The sequence below is a fragment of the Porites lutea genome, chromosome 1 (genome assembly GCF_958299795.1).
Source record: "Porites lutea chromosome 1, jaPorLute2.1, whole genome shotgun sequence".
NCBI lineage: Eukaryota > Metazoa > Cnidaria > Anthozoa > Scleractinia > Poritidae > Porites > Porites lutea.
This window is the reverse complement of record NC_133201.1, coordinates 49250388-49271521: the sequence shown is the minus strand read 5'-3', so window position 1 is coordinate 49271521 and position 21134 is coordinate 49250388. Positions and strand designations below refer to the sequence as shown.

Here is a 21134-nt window from a genome sequence, read left to right as displayed (position 1 = left end):
TATGAAGAATTATGGAGATGTTGGAGGGTGTTATCCGCCGATAACACCCTCCTCGATCTCCATAATTCTTCGTAAGATACTCAGCGCCATTCATTAATTGTTAATATTATGAAATATCTTTATTTAGTAGTGTTAGTACCGTGTTACGACCAATCAAAGCGAAGACTAGGAAAGGCGAGCAAGCCCCCACACCACATACTAATTACCGTCACCGCTTTGCAGTTTACTTTTCCCACTCCTGATTGGCTTTTGCCTGTTAACATAGTAATATTTCAGAAATATTTCTGATACGCACGGTTTGGGAGTTTGACAGTAATCTTTTTTGTAGGCTGTCCTGTTATAATATGGCAAACAACTCTAAAACTGGATCGAGTTCCCAGGGCCCCCTAGGACGTTCCCTCAGTGAGATTGCTTGGGAAGAACACCGCGGCAAAACGTCTACGCATGCGCCAGCTTGAGCATTTCCGGTCTCTTTTTAAGTCACACTTTCCAGTCAGATCAAAGTCTCCCGCGCGCCCGGCTTCATTCTGTGTGCAGCGTGTGGTTCAGTTGTTCCGCTTCATGCTGCTCGTGTTTTTGACTATTTTATAGTTATTGAAATTGCTTTTATGGATAACTAGGCACAAATCACTGAAACAATTATTCGATTAGATTCAGAAAAGGTAAGATGATAATAACTCAGTGTGTAATTTTGGCTAGAGCGTCAGGTAAACTGACTTTCATTCACAAAAACAAAGTTTTTGACTGTTATTTTTCACTTAACCTGGCTGAAACTAAGACAGAAAAAGTTGTCATTGCAAGCTTGTGTATTGTAGTTCTAATTTTCAGTTCTTCAGTTTCTCAGTCTTCATGCCTTAAAGCCGATTCGAGAGTTATTTGGAAAACGACAACACACAATCGCTTTGTACTTTTATTTACCAATGAGTTTTACCGTGTTTTGAAACGAAACTCTTCTGAGTTGATTGCCATGAAACATAAGCTTAATTATACTGTTGAGGTTGGCAGCAAGTTGACAACTCTATTTACTTTTTTCAGATAGAGAAAGCTGGTGCGATGGCTTTTAGAAGTCGAAATTTTCATGCCTTGTATTTAGCAGCTGAAAGTTTCGTGTTTGCATGAGATGCAGCCGAGCCGCACAGTCTGAAATTATTGAAGTCTTCACTGACCAAAGAGCAACGAAAGAACAACCATGTGAAAGAATTAAATAGGCATTTTCTTGAATGAAAGTCATTTGTAGGCATGTTTAGTTTCCCAGCACTGAAAGCTCCGGGTGTTCGTGACTGCAGTCATCAAAGTCGAGGTTGTTATTAAATACCGCACATCTTTTGTTTTGAGTTGTTGTTTTCTCTGATAATAAAAAAATTGTTGAACGGGCTAAAATTTTATCTCCTGGTTCTAGTGTGAATGATAATGATGACGGCTTTTTTTGGTTTGTTTCATAAGTATTGCCATTCTTTTCTTAGTTATCGCCTTCTCCCAAAGTAACTTATGCCAAACCAGTAGCATTCAAGAAAGCCAGTAAAAACAACTTCGTCTTATCGAGCGCTCGCGACCTGCAAACTTCAAACGTCATTGTCACCGTTGCTGCAAACAGATAACCATGTGGTGCAAAAGTTTGACACTAGAAAAATACATAAGCTTTCGAATGAAGTGATTTTTTTCGCCCCCTTTTTTTTCTGTTTCTCCCTTTTTGCTTTCAAACTTAGCGCGACGGCAATGTTATGCTTACCCAATTGGTTTATATACTAGACCGGAAATAAAAAGCTGACCAGATGTTAAATTTTGTGCTCATGCGCAGTGCGTTTTGCCGCGGTGTTCTTGGGAAGTGACCTTGTCGATTCTTATTACCCTCACCTCCTTTCTCGGCAACTTTTTAGTCGTCTATGTTGTCCTTAAAGACCCCAAACTCAAAGAGCTGGACAAATATATTCATCCAAAACCTGGCATTGACTGCCATTTCCATGGCATTGCTGCGCATGCCCTTTTGGCCAATAAGCTTGTATAGAGGGGCTTGCATTTTCAGCGAGAGGCGGTGTGAGATTCAATCTGTGATTGAGGCTACTTTAGGAATTGCTTCTATACTGACTATGGGTCTTATCGCTTTCAACCGATATATAAGGGTAGTTAAACAAGCGCTGTACAACAGACTGTTCCCGAGCAAGAGAACGGCACGACTCTACCGTTGGGTCGTGTGGATAGCTTCTACGTTTTTTGCAACACCGCCATTGTGCGGATGGGGAAGATAGTGTACCATCCTTGATATGCTATCTGCAATTTTGCCTGGAAAATCGAGCATATGTCATATGTTCTGGTAATCGTAGGCGGTGAGAACAACACAACCACAGCTGCCATTTTGCACTGCTGCGACAAAATTTATAAGACTCTCAAAGAAAACAGTCAAAATCTAAATGTTCATGGCACTGATGATGCTGTGGCCTCATCAAGACTCCCTCGACCTGATATTAGAGTTTTGAAAACCAGTTTCACTGTCGCTTGTGTATTTCTGATGACGTGGGGACCAGTGACTGTTATTGACCTCAGTGACTGCTGTTTACCTCTCTAGCTGACCTTGAACAAGAGACTAACTTAGAGACTAACTTATAACTACTGAACCTTCACTGTTGGCTAAAAGCCAATAAGCTTAGTCTTAATGTTGCGAAAACCGAGTTTATGGTTATTGGCTCTCGCCAGAAGCTTCTTGCGGAAAGCCATAACGAAATAAACATCAAACTGGAAGACCCAGTTATCAGCAATGTTGATCACGCAAAATCATTAGGTCTTATTATCGACAATCGGCTTTCCTGGTCTAATCATGTTAACGAATTGTGTAAGAAGGTAACTTCGGCTATAGGTGCCCTTAGACGTATCAGGCCCCTTATCTCCCAATCTACTGCGGTACTAGTCTATAACTCCTTAATTCAACCTCACTTTGATAACAGTAGCCTCGTTTGGGATGGCTTAAGTGATCAACTGAGTAACAAATTACAAAAGTTACAGAACCGTGCGGCTAGAGTAATTTTAAAGGCCAATTATGGGACTAGCTCGAGCCTGCTTCTTGATATACTCGATCAAATGAAACAAATTAGTTATAAGGAGAAAGAAGCATAAAGTAATAATGATGTTTAAATCTCTAAATGAAAAAGCTCCAGTGTACTTGCAGAACCTATTTCACGAACGAAGCACAGACTATGATTTGCGCAATTCCTTTCATAAATTGACGTTGCCCAGGCCGCGTACTAACTATTTGAAACGAAGTTTCAGTTACAGCGGTGCTTTGTTGTGAAACTCTTTACCCGAAAATGTGAGAGAAATTAAATCAGTCAGGAAATTTAAAGAGCAAATCAATCATCTATTTGAGTCGTCGGACTCTCACTCGGCAGTCTTGTAAAACAGTATGTCGATAGTTTTTAGTCTAATTAATTGTAATTAGATTTTTACTCTATTATTACTGAAGATTTTACAGAGTTTTAAATAAAGAATCTACCTACCTACCTACCTTGTGATAATGGAGTCCGCTGAGAATTTGGTCCCCAGAGGGGTTTCTACGGCGGTTATTTTCCTTATGTTCACACTGAGTAGTTTAGCAAATCCAATTATATACGGGATTATGAATCCTCAGCTCCAAGGGCTTTAAGGTTTGGTCGGTGTGGTAATAACCAAATAAATCAGACTGGCCAATCTCAATCTGATGATAGGGGCATCCAACGAGAAATAATGAGAAAAAGACCTAAAAACAACAACAAAGCATGAATAAAGCTTTCGGAAGCCATTTTAAGCGTGTTGGGAGATTGCTGGGAAAAATGTATCTGTTTCCTACTCCCAATAAGACTGATGGAAGAGTTCCCAGACGTTACTGACCACTTTGGGTGTGGCCATAGGGCAGAATTCCTACGTTCAGTGGGGGGTTTGGGGGGGAACAGTAGAAAAATGGGTGTGGCTGAAAGGTGAAATCTACCCCTTCTGACAGTTAATGCTGTCGTATATGAGGTAGACAATTCTTAAAACCGGTCTGAACCGCTGCGGGGAATAACACGTGCGTAGCTTCTGTACCAGAATAGATTAGTCTGTCTGTCTCTTGAACCTGCTTTTACCACAACTCTTGCAGTTGAATGCAAACGGAAACGAGCTGACATTCCTCTCAACATTGTTCTTAGACATGTTAGGCCATCATGCAATGCAGACTCTAAAACCTTTGAAGAGGCAGCTGAAAACACTGCTACCATTCTCGAAGACAGTAGGATGTGTTGGGTCAATGGACAGTCACTATCATCAACTTCACCTACTACCACAAATGCTATTCAGATTTCTTCAGTACAAACATGGAAAATTTCTGAACAGAACAGAGGATTAGCTGCAGCTGGACTTGATTCGTCAATCCTTTCACCCTTTAGAGAGAAAATCTCTGAGTTTCATGAACAGGAATTTGTACCTTCTGCGACCCTTCCACTGGATCCTAGATCAGAGGAGTATTATCAGACTCTTCTTAAAGCTTTGGCTCTTGTCTCGCCGAAATATGCTCATGTTGACGCAAAAAATCCTCCAAACATTTAAGCAGCTTATACGCAAATATTCTACAGCCTTTCTCCTCCCTAGTTCTCCGTTGGGTCAGATACAAGGCTTCGAACATCACATTGACACTGAGGATGCCTTGCCTGTGTACAAACACCCTTACCGGAAAAGTCCGGCAGAGTTACTTGCTATTAAGAATGAGTTACAGCGCATGCTTAAAATGAAAATTATCCTACCAAGTAAATCTGAATGGGTGGCATCTTACATTCTTGTGCGCAAACCGCTGGAAAATGGCTTTCAACAACCATCACGCTTTGTTGTGGACTACAGAGGCCTAAACAGTGTAACCCAGGGTGACGGCTACACCATTCCCTCCATTGCAAGCATTCTTGATTCATTTTCCCAAGGAAAAGTGTTCGACACTGTGACCTTGCCAGTGGATATTGGCAAATTCCCCTACGCCAGCAAGATCGTCAGAAAAGTGCCTCCTGTACTCATGTTGGACTTTACGAATTCTTACGGCTACCATTCGGATTAACAACTGCACCTAACACTTTCCAGAGCATTTTCAATACTGTTTTTGCTGATTATTTACATAAATGGCTGACTGTCTATATTGATGACATTATGTGGGCTCAAACACAGCGTGAAGCTCTCCATTCCTATAAATTGCTGTTTGAACTTTGGCATCCAATTCAAGCCCTCAAAGTGTACCTTCTTTGCTAAAGAGATCCAAGTTTTAGGATACACCAATACTAAACATGGGAGAAAAACAAACTGGAAGGGAATTGAGGCTATCCTTAGCATAGACCCGCCCCCTAATACAACCAGCCTTAAACGATTTCTGGGTCTCTGTAACTTCTTACGTGATTATATTCCAAACATGCCTTCTCGTACCAAGTACTTGCGTGAACTCTTAAAAAAAGGATACGCCCTTCTCTTGGTCAACACATCCCTCCAGGGAATTCGAGGACTTATAACATGCAGTTACTGGTCCTGATGTTTTACTCTCTCATCCAGACTGGACTTCTCCATTTGAACTTCACGTTAATGCAAGCAAGCAAGGTTGTGGTGCTATGCTTGCACAGCACAAAGACAACCATTTCCACCCTGTCAGATTTGTATCAAGAGCCTTTACTCCGGCTGAATCCCCCTGGCACACGTTGCAACAAGAACTGTTTGCTGTTAAGTCGGGTCTAAAACTATTCCTTCCTTACATTCTTGGCCGTCTTGTCAAAGTCATAACAGACCAAGTAAATTTGAAATGGCTTACCTCCTTGGCCCCACAGCAAGCTAAACTAGCACGGTAGTGTGTGACAATGGCAGAATTTGATTTTTATATTGAACATCGTCCTGGAATCACGAACTCTGTACCTGATACCTTAAGTCGTCAGCCTATGTCGGACGTACCTTCATTTGAGGAACCTTATGCTTCAGAAGATGGCGTGAACTCTTTTATCCTACTTGCAGTCTCTATAGGCATCCCCAGTCGTAGTCCCAAACTGGCGTCTGATACGCTCAACGGCACTTTTGCTTACCTTTGCCGCATCTGCCTTGTAGCTCCTGTCAATGTTGATTCTGCACCTGATCCGGACTCGTCTGTAACAGCTCCAATTGATACCAAATCTGAGGACTATTTACTTGCCTTCCCTGGACTTAACCTTCATCGCCCTCAGTTTGCATTGCAACAACAACAGGATTAGTTGTGTAAACTTGTGTTCAAAGTTCTTTCTTCCAAAGATGGGAAAGTAAAATTCCCAGGCGTTCCACAGAAACACTTGCAGTGGGCTCGGCACTGCTCCAAACGTGCAGCCATCATAGATGGTGTCCTCATGTATCGTGACGCATTGATGGACAATCCAAATCATTACCGCTATGTAGTTCCTGATGATATCCAGTTCCGTAGACATCAGTTAAGAGGTTACCATGACTCTGCTGTTGCAATGCACCGAGGCCGAGAAGCCACATATCAATCTCTGGCAAATAACTTCTACTGGAGGAACATGTCGAAACATGTCAGAAACTGGATTCACGGTCCCATGCAAGTTCGCCTTTACGAACATCCATTTCATACGTTAGGCATAGACTATGTTGGTGAGCTCCCAGTTTCGCCTAATGGAAACAAGTGGATCTTGACAGCTGTATGTTCAAACTTTCTACGGGCTATACCTGTCTCTGACAAACAAGCTACCACCGCAGCACGCGCCCTGTGTGATCATGTGTTCTTAGAATATGGCTTTCTTGCAGTACTCCAAAGTGATCAAGGTGGTGAATAGAACACGTGTTCACCAGTAGTTATCGCCTTCGCCTTAATGGTTCTACAGAAAGAGTGCACCGCTGGCTTAATTCCGCTTTAGGTATTTACTGTGTGAGAATGCGTAGGTTGATACTCGGATGTTAAGAATGTTTCGTTCGCGTTTTTTTTACTTTGTAAACTAGTCAGGCGCACCCTAAGGTCGTCGGGGCCTGGGAGCTAGGATTATGGATATTATAGGATGTCGTTTGCAAGAAGTGATGTATCAGCAAAAAAAGCACATGGCGAGAGTTAGGGATCTTTACCGATAGAGATTAAGAAGTATTAAAACAGTTCTGTTCTTTATCGTGAGCGTGAGTTTATTGTCTGGAAAAGCAGTTCCGACAAAGTGGCGACCCTGCCAGGACACAGTCATGACAACACCAGCGGCAACCGTGGAAAATCAGGAGAAAGCAATCCAAAACAAATTGAAAGTACTGCAGTTGACAAACGAAAACACACACAAGATTGCTGGCAGCAATTTGCTGAAACCGATTCAAAGACATCGTAAGCTGATGGAAAGCAAAGTTGAAGAATGCCACGAAGTGAAAGCGATTGTGCAAGAACTTAAAATTGGACGAGGTGACGAAGAAGATGACATTAAAGTTTGGAGTTCGGGCATCGAAGCAGAGTTGGGTAAGTATGAGAAAGTGGTCGGAGAATTAGAAGAGCTGGAACAAACGTTAAGGGAACGAGAAGCAAGAGAAACTCAGGAAAAGGAGGAGAAAGCGAGACTTGAGATCAAGAAGAAATTCGAAGCGAAAACCGTCGAGAAGGAGAGTGATGCAGGTAAACCAAAAGTTAAACTACCCAAACTTGTGATAACGAAATTCCAGGGGACGCATCTAGATTGGCAGAGATTTTGGGGGCAGTTTGAAGCGGAAATAGATAAATCCGACATTGGTCAAGTTGCCAAATTCTCATACTTGAAAGAACTACTTGTACCAAAAGTTAGAGCTGTCATCGATGGGTTGCCCTTTAACAGTGAGGGATACACACGAGCGAAGAACATTCTCATGACCAAATATGGAAAGCCAAGTGAAGTAGCTAATGCTCACATCCAGTGAATAATGGCATTGCCAGTTATCACAGGGACAAACCCAACTAGAATTAATGAGTTCTATGAGAAACTGGTTACCAATATCCAAACCTTAGAGTCCATGGGTAAGGAGAAAGATATTAGAGGTATGTTAGACTTACCCTAGATAAACTACCAGGCATAAGAGCTGATCTAGTGAGGCTGGATGATAACTGGCAGGAGTGGGGGTTCCCGCAATAAGTAGAAGGCTTAAGGAAGTGGTGTGAAAGGAACCCAGTTCCCCAGGATGGCAACCATGGGAGACGTGACAAGGGAAGAGACCAATGCCTTCAAGCTAAACAAGAGGGTGGAAAGCATAGGGTTTGTGTTTACTGTAAGTCTGAGGAACACGAATCAGTTGACTGTGACAAGATTAAAGTGGTAGCTGACAGGAGGAGGTACTTGTCAGACAATAAGTTGTGTTTTAACTGTACTGGCGCTAGGCATAGAGCAGCGGAATGTAGGTGCACTACTACTTGCCAGAGATGTAATGGGAAGCACCATAGTTCAATTTGTGATAAGCTTTCAAACCAGCTGATGCTAGCAACAGGTGGTCAAATGGTGTACCCGGTAGTTGTGGTAGATGTGGATGGAATTAGGTGTAGAGCTTTATTGGACACGGGAGCCAGAAGCTCCTATGCATCAGCGGTACTCATTAGCAAACTGAACAGAAAACCAGATCGAAGAGAGTATAAGACAATCGAAATGATGATGACGAGTACTAGTCAGAAGATAGAAATGTACAAAGTCCAAGTCTCTAACATTAAAGGAGTTTTCAGCCTACCCACTACCCTGAGCAAAGTGGACAAGGGAACTTTGCTAACTATCCCGAACCCGAGATATGTGGATACAATTGCCAAGTACCAACACCTCAAGGGCGTGGAGATTGATGATACCGACATCAAGCCCGAGCTGCCTATACACGTGATCCTGGGGGCTAGCGAATATGCCAAGATTAAGACAAATTCAGCACCAAGGGTGGGAGAGCCAGGAGAACCAACAGCAGAATTCACATCGTTTGGCTGGACCATAATGTCCAGAGACAAACCTGAGCAGTGTGTACCTGACTAGGAGTTCTTCATCAGACTATGAGCAGTTGTGCAGCCTTGATGTACTGGGACTAGAGGACAGACCAGCCGGCGATCAACAGGTGGTGTATAGCGAATTCCAAGAGCAACTGGTACGCCATCCTGAGGGGTGGTACGAGACTGGTCTACTGTGGAAAGCTGGACACCCACCCCTCCCTAACAATCAGAAAGGCAGTCTCGTACGACTATCTAACCTTGTGAAGAAATTGGAGAAGGTACCCAGCCGCCTGGATGATTATGACAAAATAATCCAAGACCAACTGAAAGAAGGTATTGTGGAGAGAGTGAGCAATGAGACTCAAGGGGAAAGAGAATGTTATCTGCCGCACAAAGCAGTGATAAGAGAAACAGCACAGAGTACCAAAATGCGTATCGTCTTTGATGCATCAGCTAAGACAAACCAAGGTAGCCCTTCATTGAACGATTGCTTAGAGACTGGGCCACCTCTACAAAATTTGCTCTGGAGTGTGCTGGTTCGAAACCGGCTTAAACCAGTTGCCTTGTGTGGAGACATTAAGCAGGCCTTCTTGCAAGTGAGGATTCGAGAAGCAGATCGTGACGCACTTCGATTTCACTGGATAAGGGATAAAAACTCATCACAAGTTGAGACTTTGAGGTTCACGCGGGCATTATTTGGACTTGTGCAGTCGCCGTTTCCTCTTGCGGGTACCTTGAAACAACATTTAGAAACTTTAAGAACTGAATACCCAAAGCATGTTGAGGAAATCATGAGGAGTCTTTATGTTGATGACATCATCACTGGGGAAGATACAGTTGATCAAGTGCATGAGTTGAAAGGAACAGCAATAGAGGTTTTTAAACAGGCAGGTTTCGAATTGCATAAGTGGAACTCTAATGTACCAGAACTGGAAGCAGATAATCAGTTGACAGAAGATAGCCAGACATATGCTAAGGAACAGTTGGGGGTGAAAACTAATGAAGCAAAACTACTCGGGCTCCCTTGGGATAAGGTGGAGGACACTTTGGCTGTGACCTTTTCTGGTGATTCACATGAAGCCACAAAGAGAGATGTGCTAAGGAGTTTAGCTTCAATATTTGACCCTCTTGGGGTAGCAAGTCCTGTAACCTTGGAAGGGAAAATGGTTTTCAGAGAAGCATGTGACCGACACCTCCCTTGGGATGCTGTTTTACCCAAGGAACTGAAAGCACAATGGGAGAAATTTAAGGGAAACTGGCCTGGTGAGCTGAAATTCCCACGCAGTCTAACTATAGCTCAGGAACCGGTCCAAGCTCTAGACCTGCATGCATTCTGTGATTCAAGTGGAAAAGGGTAAGCAGCAGCAGTGTAAGCAGTCGTGTATCAAGAATCTGGTATTCACCAGGGTCTGTTGGCAGCAAAGGCACGGTTAGCAAAGAAAGGGCTTACCATGCCAAGGTTGGAGCTCATTTCTGCTCACATGACAGCCAATCTTGTAGACAATGTAAGAAGTGCTTTGGAAGGTTACGTAGTGAGGTCTGTGTATGGATGGACAGACAGTACAGTAGTCTTGCATTGGATTGCTGGTCAAGGGAGCTACAAACAATTTGTGTCCAATAGAGTTGCACAAATTAATGCCAAGGACTATGTGAAGTGGAGGTATGTGGGAACAGAGCAAAATCCAGCTGACGTGGGGAGCAGAGGCACCCTGTCTAGAGAGCGTCTTGAAATCTGGCTGAAGGGACCAAACTGGCTGACTGAACCAGAAATGTGGCCAGCGGTGGTGCAAACTAAGCCAAGTAAAGAGACAGAAGCAGAGGCCAAGCTAGTAAAGGAAGTGTTTGCTGGGGCCACAGAGATGGAGGACACCCTACACCAGGTTTTAGAGAAACATGGATTCTGGCAGACGATTCGTATCACGTCATGGGTACCAAGATTTATCGAAAACTGTAAGAAAGGCAAGAAGCACCGGTTGTCTGGTCCATTGACCACATGTGAGACTGTCAAGCAAGTGAAATTCTGGGTAGGAAGAGCTCAAAACAGCAAGTTAAACACAGACACGTTCCATGAAGATCAGCTCAAACTTAATTTGCAGAAGAATGAAGAGGGTCTGTACATGTGTAGAGAGAGAATCCAGGGAAGCTACCCTATCTACTTACCGCCAGATACCTTGTTAACAGGGAGAATTGTCCATGATAAACATGTGCTAAGTCTTCATGGGGGAGTGGGGCTTACGATGAGTTTTGTACGTCAACAATATTGGGTGCCGCGGCTAAGACAGCTCACAAAGAGAGTTATCAGAGGATGTTATGGGTGCAAGAAATTCCAAGTAACCGCCTTCTCAAACCCACCAGTTGGAAATTTGCCAACAGACAGGACGGAAGGATCAACCCCTTTCGAAGTTGTTGGCCTAGACTTTGCAGGACCGATAGGGTACAAACTCAAGACAAAGAAAGAAGGAAAAGAGTATATTTTGTTATTTGCCTGCAGCTTAACTAGAGATGTCCACCTGGAGTTGCTGCCAAACCTTTACAGCTGAGGAGTTCATCAAGCATCTGAAACGGTTCATCGCGAGGAGAGGCCGTCCCAGGAAGATTTATTCTGATAACGGGCGAACGTTTGTTGCCGCGGCGAAATGGTTGAAAGGGGTGGTAAAACATGAACAGCTGCAGAACTACTTCGCTCATCAGGAAATAAGGTGGCAATTCAATCTAAGCAGAGCCCGTTGGTGGGGGGAACAATTTGAGAGACTTGTGGGCGTTGTAAAACGGGCATTGTACAAAAGCATTGGTCGAGCTAGCCTTACATGGGATGAGCTTGAGGAAGTCTTGCTAGATATTGAAGTGGCTGTGAATGATCGCCCTCTGTCATACGTGGAAGACGACGTGCAGCTACCAGTTTTGACTCCATGTGCCATGATGTTTGGTCAACCAAGACTTGTCCCAGAAGAAAGCACAGAAGAAGGAGATGCTGACTTGAGGAAGAGAGTGAAGTATCTACGCCGGTGTAAAGAGGTTTTATGGAATCGGTGGAGTGGGGAGTATCTGAAGTCCCTGAGGGAAAGACACAATATGAAGCACAAATCCAAACAGATGAATGTCAAGCTAGGAGATGTCGTCCTTATCCAGGATGCTGAGCGTAACCGAGGGAAATGGAACATGGGCATAGTAGTCAAGCTTTTCCAAGGCCGAGATGGGGTAGTACGAGCCGTTAGGCTGAGGGCAGGAAAATCTTACCTTGAACGGGCAGTCCAGCATCTGTTTCCATTAGAGCTTTCCTGTGATCAAGAGCAGCGTGTGAGAGAAGACCCATCCCTAAATCCCAGAGCAAGGGAGTTTCGCCCTGTTAGGAGGGCTGCAGCTGTAGCAGCGGAGAACATTCGCCGCATTGCGGAAGAAGAAGCAGTCGAACACTGAACTTACGTTTATTTGATCCCAATTACTTGTATCAAATAGGGGAGAGTGTGAGAATTCGTAGGTTGATACTCGGATGTTAAGAATGTTTCGTTCGCGTTTTTTTACTTTGTAAACTAGTCAGGCGCACCCTAAGGTCGTCGGGGCCTGGGAGCTAGGATTAAGGATATTATAGGATGTCGTTTGCAAGAAGTGATGTATCAGCAAAAAAGCACATGGCGAGAGTTAGTGATCTTTACCGAGAGAGATTTAGAAGTATTAAAACAGTTCTGTTCTTTATCGTGAGCGTGAGTTTATTGTCTGGAGAAGCAGTTCCGACAACTGTGACAAAAATCAACAGCTATGGGAGGAATTCTTACACCGTGCCACTTACGCCCACAATACCTCTCCAGTTCCTGGAACAGATTAAGTAACTCCATTCTCCCTGATGTTTGGCAGACATCCCATTTCTCCAAAGGTACTTACCCTCAAATTGCCTCCCTCATCTCTTCCTCAAGCTTCATATGCTAAAGAACTTATCAACGTTCCATTGAAGCACGGAAACAATTTGACAGAATCAAAGCAGATCTTAAAAGAACTCAGCGAGAATACTATGACAAGCATTCTAGAGATCTCCATGTGCCTGAAGGAAAGAGAGTTTTTGTGGGAACGTTTCGGACAAATAACCATACCAAATAGTCTACACATTACATCCCCTCAAAAATCCTGACTCAGATTTTTCTCAGCACTACTTTCCATCAAAGGACATATTACTTCTTCCTAATCTCCCAGACAGCAAAAATTGCCTGAAGAACAGATATTTGGAGGAACAGATCCATTGGGTACCCCTTTGATGAGGAACCAGGCAAAACGGCTATGCCAAACCAAACATCACTCTGTTGCATTTTTTAGCAAATAAACCGCGCCGCGAACGTTCCGGAACTAGGAAAAATAGAAAACTCCTTTTGCACCCACGGTCTGAGTATGTGTGAGAATTCAACGTCATGCAAACAACACTGCAGAACTGAGTTCACCAAAACAGAGCATAGCAGGAAATCATCACATTCATTCAAAGCACATCCTTTGGTAGGAAAAATTCAAACAAAGCTTCTTCCTTGAGCAACGTTGATTCAGTTCTCGGATGTTCGCATAAATTGTTTCGAAGTTTAGCCAGAGATTACTTAGCCAGTTTCAAAAGGAAACATGAAAGCCGAAATCCCAGAATTATAAACCAGGATTATATTGTTTGTTATGAACATCGCAACTTGTTTTAATGAATTGGCAGTGGCAGTAACCAATCGGCGACCCAGTTCAGATTCTGAACGGATTTCTTGCATGGAAATGAGGTTGCTTGCTTGACTGACCAGAGGTCCGTCTCGGGAGCCTTATCAAACCATAAGCACGGTTTATTTCATCGTAGGTATTTTGAGAACGGACCTCTGGAGCCAGGCAACCGCTCCAGATGAGTTTCGGTGGAAATTTTCCGCGGCTAGGATTTCCAGTCATTTGGTAAATCCAGCGTTGTTACCAGGCTTGCTTTTGTGTGTTATTTGAGTGAGAAATTGCTCGTGACTCGCCGCTAGTAACTGAATAAACATTCGCAGAATTAGATCTTGATGAATAAAAGATGATAGTTCGCTATGTTGCCTGGAAACATAAAATGCTCGATGACGTCACACAATAGATGACGTCAGGGCAGATACCGAGCGATATACAGATTCATAGAAAGATGGGGCGTTCGAGTTTGCAGCTGGCTAAGACCAAAGACCACGCGCGGTACACGCGCTTCGCGCGCGACGAGATTATAAACTCCCCTCGTGAGAACGATTATTTTCTATGTTGTAAAGAAATTGTATGTGATTAGTTAAATGCCAGTATATTCATTAATTATTTTACATTTTTAAAGGTGGTCCATTTTATAAGCCATAGTGGCTGGCTTCCTTGGGCTCCCTTGCCTCATCTTTTTTTTTAAATTTTGTTTACATATTTAATTTAAACGGCAAAATGATAATAAAATAAAATACAAATAAAAATGTAAGGCAGCAATGGTGTGATTATGAAAAGTAATCCGGTTCTTTGCAGAAATTGAGTTATTTTATAAATTTACTCAAGAGCTGGCTCATCCATAGATCTACATGTTACAATACTCAATTTACAGGTATATTATATACAAGATAAAAAAAATTACAATCGGCTTTAATCAAAACGGTAAGTAAAAATAGACGATGAGTAAATCAAAGGTGGATCATCATGGGTGCCCTTCAACCAGGCTTAATAATGGTTTGGAATGCTAGAATTTGGTACGAACACTTAAGGCCTTGGCTATATAGGCCATTTCCGAGATCCCAAAAACTGTCACATTCAAAAGGCTAGGCCTGAAGCCGACTTGCCAGCTAGACAAGATAAATACAATATGTGAAGTTAAACAAGCTACAGACAAAATTTATAAGAACTGCATAGCCCGAATCAATTGAAAAAACATTATTTGAATAAACGTAATCAGCTAAAATAAAGTGCCCTAGCTTTCTTAATAGACCTTTTCCCTATCCTGCTTCAGTTAGCACTCACAATGAAACGAGGTGGATGTCCTTGCTTATAGACTCATCGAGGCACGTCAGAGTTGTTTACAGCCTTGCTGCGTCACGATTAAACACTACTTGTCTAAAATAGTCTAGTGAACAAAGATGCCGAGATTGAAATTCCTTACTTTAGCGAGAGCGTCATATAGCAAGATACCCTAGGGCCGTAGCCAGACTTTAGCATGGACAAGGCAAGATCTACGATCGCCGAAGGCGCGAGCAACTAAAAGCTTTGAGGGACTGTTTCAGGTTTTATTTCAGAAAAATCAGTCTCATTCAACTTCTTTTTCGAAATTTGTGCCCCATTTTAACTTTTACTAGCTACGGCCCTGTATCAAGAAGGATCTTCAAGGTTGCTTTCAGATAACGAAAGTTACACGGAGTGCATAAGTTCTAGACAAGCGTGACCACGTCTAGAACATCACACCTCAGCTTCTGTTTTCCAACTATTCCAAATAAAAGCACTGTTAAAGGTCTTTCTATTTATACTCTTTCCGGTTAAAATAATTCAATGTACAGTTTCACTTTTTGAAATAGTAAATAAATGTTCATATAAAACACTGTTGAACATAAGTTGCACACAATTGATCCACGAAGTAAAACACGCATGTTTATCTCTCAAGAGTTCAATACATCCTCTGCAAAGTCTAGATCTGCGCCACTTGCTTGGGAAACTGTCCGATCTGTGGTGAGAAGGTCATCCAGCTAGAGTAAAAATGGGAAAACAAGTCAAAATTTATGGGTATTAGGTTGGGACGATCTCAAATTTTGTAAAATCAATAGCAAAGCAACGCAAACCAACCAACCAACGCAAACTTTATAGCCAATCACGACGACGCAGAAATCAAAATGAACCAATCAGACCTCAAAACAAAAAACGTAGCTGATGCAAAGCGCGGGAAAACTCTTTCGAGCAACGCCTCTGACTTTTCAGGGGCGGATCCAGAAAATTCAGAAAGGGGCAGCTCTATTCTAGATACTTTTTATTTTTCTGGGACGGAATTCTATACAAATAATACAAAATTTTAAAGGAAAAGGGCTGGCCGCGGCCCCCTCGACCCACCCCTAAATCTGCCCATGCTTTTTAAGTAGTGAGAGATTTTGTTTCCTTTTTGCCGATAACTCGATAATAGACCTGTCTATAGCGATGGCAGCCTAAGCAATTTCAAAGCAGGTGGAAAACTACCCCACCAATGTTTGAAGGCCTCTGAACAACACAGTCGTGTGGCGTCGCTCACGAGAGAAACTGTGGAAAGCACAGGTCTTGTTTTAATTTCTTACCCTAACATTTGGAAGCGAAATGCAGAAAAGAAAGTTAAGTCCATACCGATGTTTATTTTCTGATACAATAATATTTTTAGAAAAAAAACCCAAGTTTACTCTAAATTCGTTATGTCCCTTGCTCGTTGCACTAGCAACATTATTTTTATCTTTTACAAGTCCATACTTCCAAACTAAAATGAATCTTCGGGAAATTCGCAACTTTAATCTGACGTCTGACGTCTCTGAGGGCCTGTTTACTTAGAGGAACCCAGAAAGGTGAGGTAACATGTGGTGGGTCAACCCACCCATCATGTAAACGTGATCAAATTAAAATGAGAGATTATATGGACAGGCGGGCATGTAAACAGGCCCTAAATCTCTCAAATGACATTAGTTACGGTAACGCCTTGATGACAAACTTCGAACAACAAACCTTGGCACTTCCGCTGTGGAAACTACTAAGTGACAGCTGCTCATCAATGTCTTCAGGAATGCTTATATCACTGTTTCAAAAGAAAAAGTGAAGGACACGTATTCAGTTAAAATTAACACTCCCTGTCCACAAACACCTTGCAATGCAAATACCATAATTTATTATATAGATACTGATGAAATACCAGGATTTTTCCTTTTACTAAAAAATTATATCTCCATCGCACGCAGTGAAGATACTATTTTTATCTTTCACGTGTGAGGGTATTGGTGTCGCCATTGTTACTAACATGATTAGCCAATTACAAGAGAGCTTCCCGCTCAGGTTACTAAGTATTATTGTCTTTATTTTTCCTTTATAACTTTATATCCGAGTTTCATAACATTTTTGCGACAGGCATTTTGTGATAGGTGATCACTTTAATTGCATTTTTTTTAAAAAATGTTGTGTTTTATGTAGGAATTTCATCAGTATCTATAAAATAAACAAAACATTACATGGCCGCTTGGGGATGCGAATTTTATCTGCTTACAGTAGTTGTGGAAGTGGAAATGATACTGAACTGTAGACCTCTGTCCTACGTGTCTGGTGAGGATACTGAAGAACCCCTTACCCCGTCGCATCTCTTATGTGGGCGACGCCTAATGAGCCTTCCAGACAGCAACACCAGCGACACTCCAGATAATGACATTGATGTTCAGTCACAGGATCTAAGAAGAAGAATGCAGCACCTGAGCAAAGTTCTGAACCATTTTTGGAAAGGATGGAGAAACGAGTACCTGATCCAGCTGCGAAATGCCCATCGTTACCTTAATCAGAATGACACTATCAGAACTGTATCTGTTGGAGATGTAGTTGTTGTGCATGAAGAAGATCAGCCCAGAGGAAAATGGCGTGTTGGCAAGATTTTAGATCTCATCGTTGGATCTGATGGTTGTACTAGGGGAGCTTTGGTCCAAGTCCGAAGCAAGGGAGGAAAATGCACCAAACTCAGGCGCCCTATGCAGCGCCTTTACCCTTGAGAGATCCAGTGCAAAGTTCCTGTCCAACAAACAACCGAAGTAATCTCAAGCCAGAATCCTGATCCAGTTAGCAGTGAAGTGAGAACTGAGCAACCAGTGTCTTTACGAAGCTGCCCAAGACGAGCAGCTGCAGTTGAGGCTGACCGAAGAAGGAAGACCTGGCTGGAGGATCTGACTTAATGAACTTTGAACTTTGCTACGAATTATCGTTGAGTTTAGGTGTCTCAATAGTATGTACGGTTTTGTTGACCAGATAGAATTAGGTAGCCAAATAATAATCTGGTCAACAGGGGGGAGTGTTACGGACTTGTATAACGTTACAGCGTGACATCGGGTCACGTGGAACTTGACGTTTGCAATCATGTTATCCTTGGTTTAAATTTTATTTTCCTTTGTTTTGGAGTATGGTCATGTATGATAAGGAGTTTGAAACAAAGTAAAATATAATTTAAACCAAGGATAAAACTGAACCACAACATCTACATCAGATACTGCCTGGACGGCTCCCTCTTTGATTTCTGGCGTCTGAATGCAAAGACAAAGTGCCTGTACCAAATGATTCAAGAAGCCCTATTTGTGAACGACTATGCCCTCCTGGCACACAAGGACAGCAACCTGACCTGCAGATGGTGTTCAACAAAATTAATTCTCGGAGGCATCCAAGGCCTTCAGTCTGACCATCAGCCTCAGCAAGACTGAGGTACTGCACCAGCCTGCTCCAAACACTTCACCAAACATCAGCATCGATGACACACTGTTGTCAAATGTTGACAGCTTCAAGTACCTGGGCAACATCATCGCAAATGACGGATTCCTGGAGAAAGAAATCAAGTCCAGGATCAGCAAAACAAACCAAGCACTAAAGAGGCTGCACAATCCATAACATTTGCCTCTCTGTGAAGCTGAGAGTCTACAGAGCTGTAGTCTTGACCTCTCTCCTGTATGGATGCGAGACTTGGACACTGTACTGCAGGCATGTCAAACAGTTGGAGAACTTTCACATGTGTGCCCTAGATTCCATACTTGGCATCCGGTGGCAAGACCATATCACAAACCTCAAGGTCCTGGACCTTGCAGAGTGTACCAGCATTGAGTCCATACTCATCAAGGCCCAGGTGCGATGGGTAGAAAATGTCATCAGGATGGACGATCATCGCATGCCCTGTCAGCTTTTGTATGGAGAGCTTGAGGCTGGCAAGAAAAAGCAAGACCGCCCACGCAAGCAGTACAAGGACACTGTGAAGGAAAACCTTTAGTGGTGTGGGCAACCAGCCGAAAGAACTTGAGGCTGCAGCCAGTGAAGTCACAGGAGCTCACTGACCCACACAGCCTCCAACAATTTCAAAGATGACCACCGTCAAAGACTTATCACAGCCTATGAACGACACCAGATCGAGAGCATCCTCTGCTGACATCACAATAATGGAGTTTCAGTGCCCCACCTGTTCCAGACTCTGCCCTCCCAGACTGAGTTTGCAGAGCCACCAGAGAATCCATAGATGATCATACAATACGCAGTCTTCTTTGGACACAAAGGACAACCACCTGAATCATTATCAGTAGAAAATAAAGTGTTGACAGGCCAAACAAGACTCACAAGTGAAGCATACCTGTGACCTTAGAGTTTTGCTCTAAACAAGGACATCTTCCCGAGACTTTCCGTTCTTATGCCGTTTTTGTCCCAGTTTCATCAAGATTGCCCCAGACGACGATCGAGTAGTATCCCATGATGCACCTTGTTTCATGTTATATTATCACTGCATACGTGACACATCAGTAATCTTCAGCACGCGCGAAGTGAACATCGCAGTACTTGATGTGGATGGTTTTTCCAAACATGTTTCGGTTCAGCAGCTTCTGCTTTTGAGATTATCGAGTTGGCTTATATTCACTGTGCTGTAAAGGAGAATTTCAGCGTTATTTTGACTGAGAAGGGTTTTACATGTGTTTCACTGATCTGTCGGGAACTACTTGTGGGCTCGATCGCACTGTAAACACAAAGTATAAGACTTGGCAATAATATTGATAAACTTCGCTAGGTTCACTAGGAGAACCCAGGCCAGAGGAGAACCCAAACTATCACTGATCTAAAAAGTGGTTCGAACAAAACAGCCGCTACGCTGTGAAGCTAATTATCAAAGGAGAATTTATCACAGCATCGCGCTCACAGGAGCTCAGTTTATAACGGCAGTTAACAATAAAATTTAACCTATCGATGCGACAAACATTTCTCTGAATCACAATCTACCCAGTACTGACTCAAACAATCTTCAAGGAAATTTCCTGGCCAGAATACTGATCTGTTCTTTTGAATAAATAAAGTTTCTGATGTTTCTTTTTCAAATTTTGAGCAAATTCTGAGCAGGCTTGTTTACATTGTGCCGGCTTACATGCTGCGTGGCACCTTTCTTTGGGTTCCTATCACACTGAAACACACCATTATACACCGCTCTTTCTTCGAATTAAAATAATTATAGTCAAATTCGTTTTAAAAATAACCTCTTTGAAAATACAAAGCGATTGCTTCGGCATAAAGCGCTCTCGATAGCGCCCAACAGATTGTAGCCTTCAGCAGGTTTTACACATATATTATGACACATGGCGTTGAAATGTGATAAAAGATTCGAAATTTCAGCCATCTTTGATCCATAAAAAAGTCTTCAAAATGTGGGTACTTCTGGGTACTTCTTAGCCTGTACAATTTGCAGGACTTCATTTTGCTGGCGTGAGGTCCACATTTGGAAGATTTCAACATATATTGCAAAAAATCTTGAATATTCATGACCTTGTTGTGGGTCACTGAACACTTTGTGATGGGAAGACTAATTGAAGCCATGAAAATAAATGTTTCTATGTGGAAACCTCGCTCTTAAGCCATTGCAAATCGGAGAAATCATGTCAAATAACGCAATAATGTAATTTTCTTACTTTTACTGGAAATCGAGTGAGAAAAAAGCCGACGAGAAAACGACCTTATTTCACGATGGAATCTGCCTTGACTGCGAATGGAAAATGTATCATGGGATACTATTCAATCGTCGTCTGAGATTGCCCCAAATTTGCTTGAAAATCCGCAAATCTTACTAATGTACAATCGGGATGGGAAAAATCCCAGTTTTTGGCACTCAAGTTATTTCTCTATGATTTAGCAATCTCCGTATTTTTCAAACTCAAAAGGTTGGACAGTCTAAAATGCACTTCTAAGATCTGAAAGTGTGCTGTGATTGGTCTAAATTTTTTAACTGCTTGTTTCACGAGACGTTTCTGGCGCATTATGCATGATGAAGCCTTTCCTAAAACATCTGCGTGAGAGGCTATATCTAAGAACAGCTATGTGAGACATCACTGTTTACAAAGTTGTTTTTGTTATTCAGCTTTGAAACGAGTGGTGAGGTCAGCGTGCAGGTGTATGAGTATCGCTAGCAATACTCACGCTGAAGTCACCTGTTGATATTAATATGCCACCCAGAAGCACATTGATTCTGAGAAAAAAAACGATTCCTTTGTTTCACGCGTTACAAATTTGAATAACAAAAACA

At 42.5% G+C, this 21134-nt stretch overlaps 1 protein-coding gene and 2 pseudogenes across 1 annotated transcript; all 3 read left to right on the top strand.

The window, feature by feature from the left end:
* The first annotated feature begins 344 nt into the window (after positions 1-344).
* LOC140931445 (rhodopsin, GQ-coupled-like) lies at positions 345-3634 on the top strand (annotated as a pseudogene).
* Positions 3635-8438: 4804 nt separating this feature from the next.
* On the top strand, positions 8439-12633 carry LOC140953649 (uncharacterized; annotated as a pseudogene).
* A 4437-nt stretch (positions 12634-17070) lies between these two features.
* Positions 17071-17595, top strand: LOC140931436 (uncharacterized). Its single transcript, XM_073381256.1, has one exon. It carries the CDS (start codon positions 17071-17073, stop codon positions 17593-17595), a length of 525 nt encoding a protein of 174 aa, XP_073237357.1.
* Positions 17596-21134: the final 3539 nt, after the last annotated feature.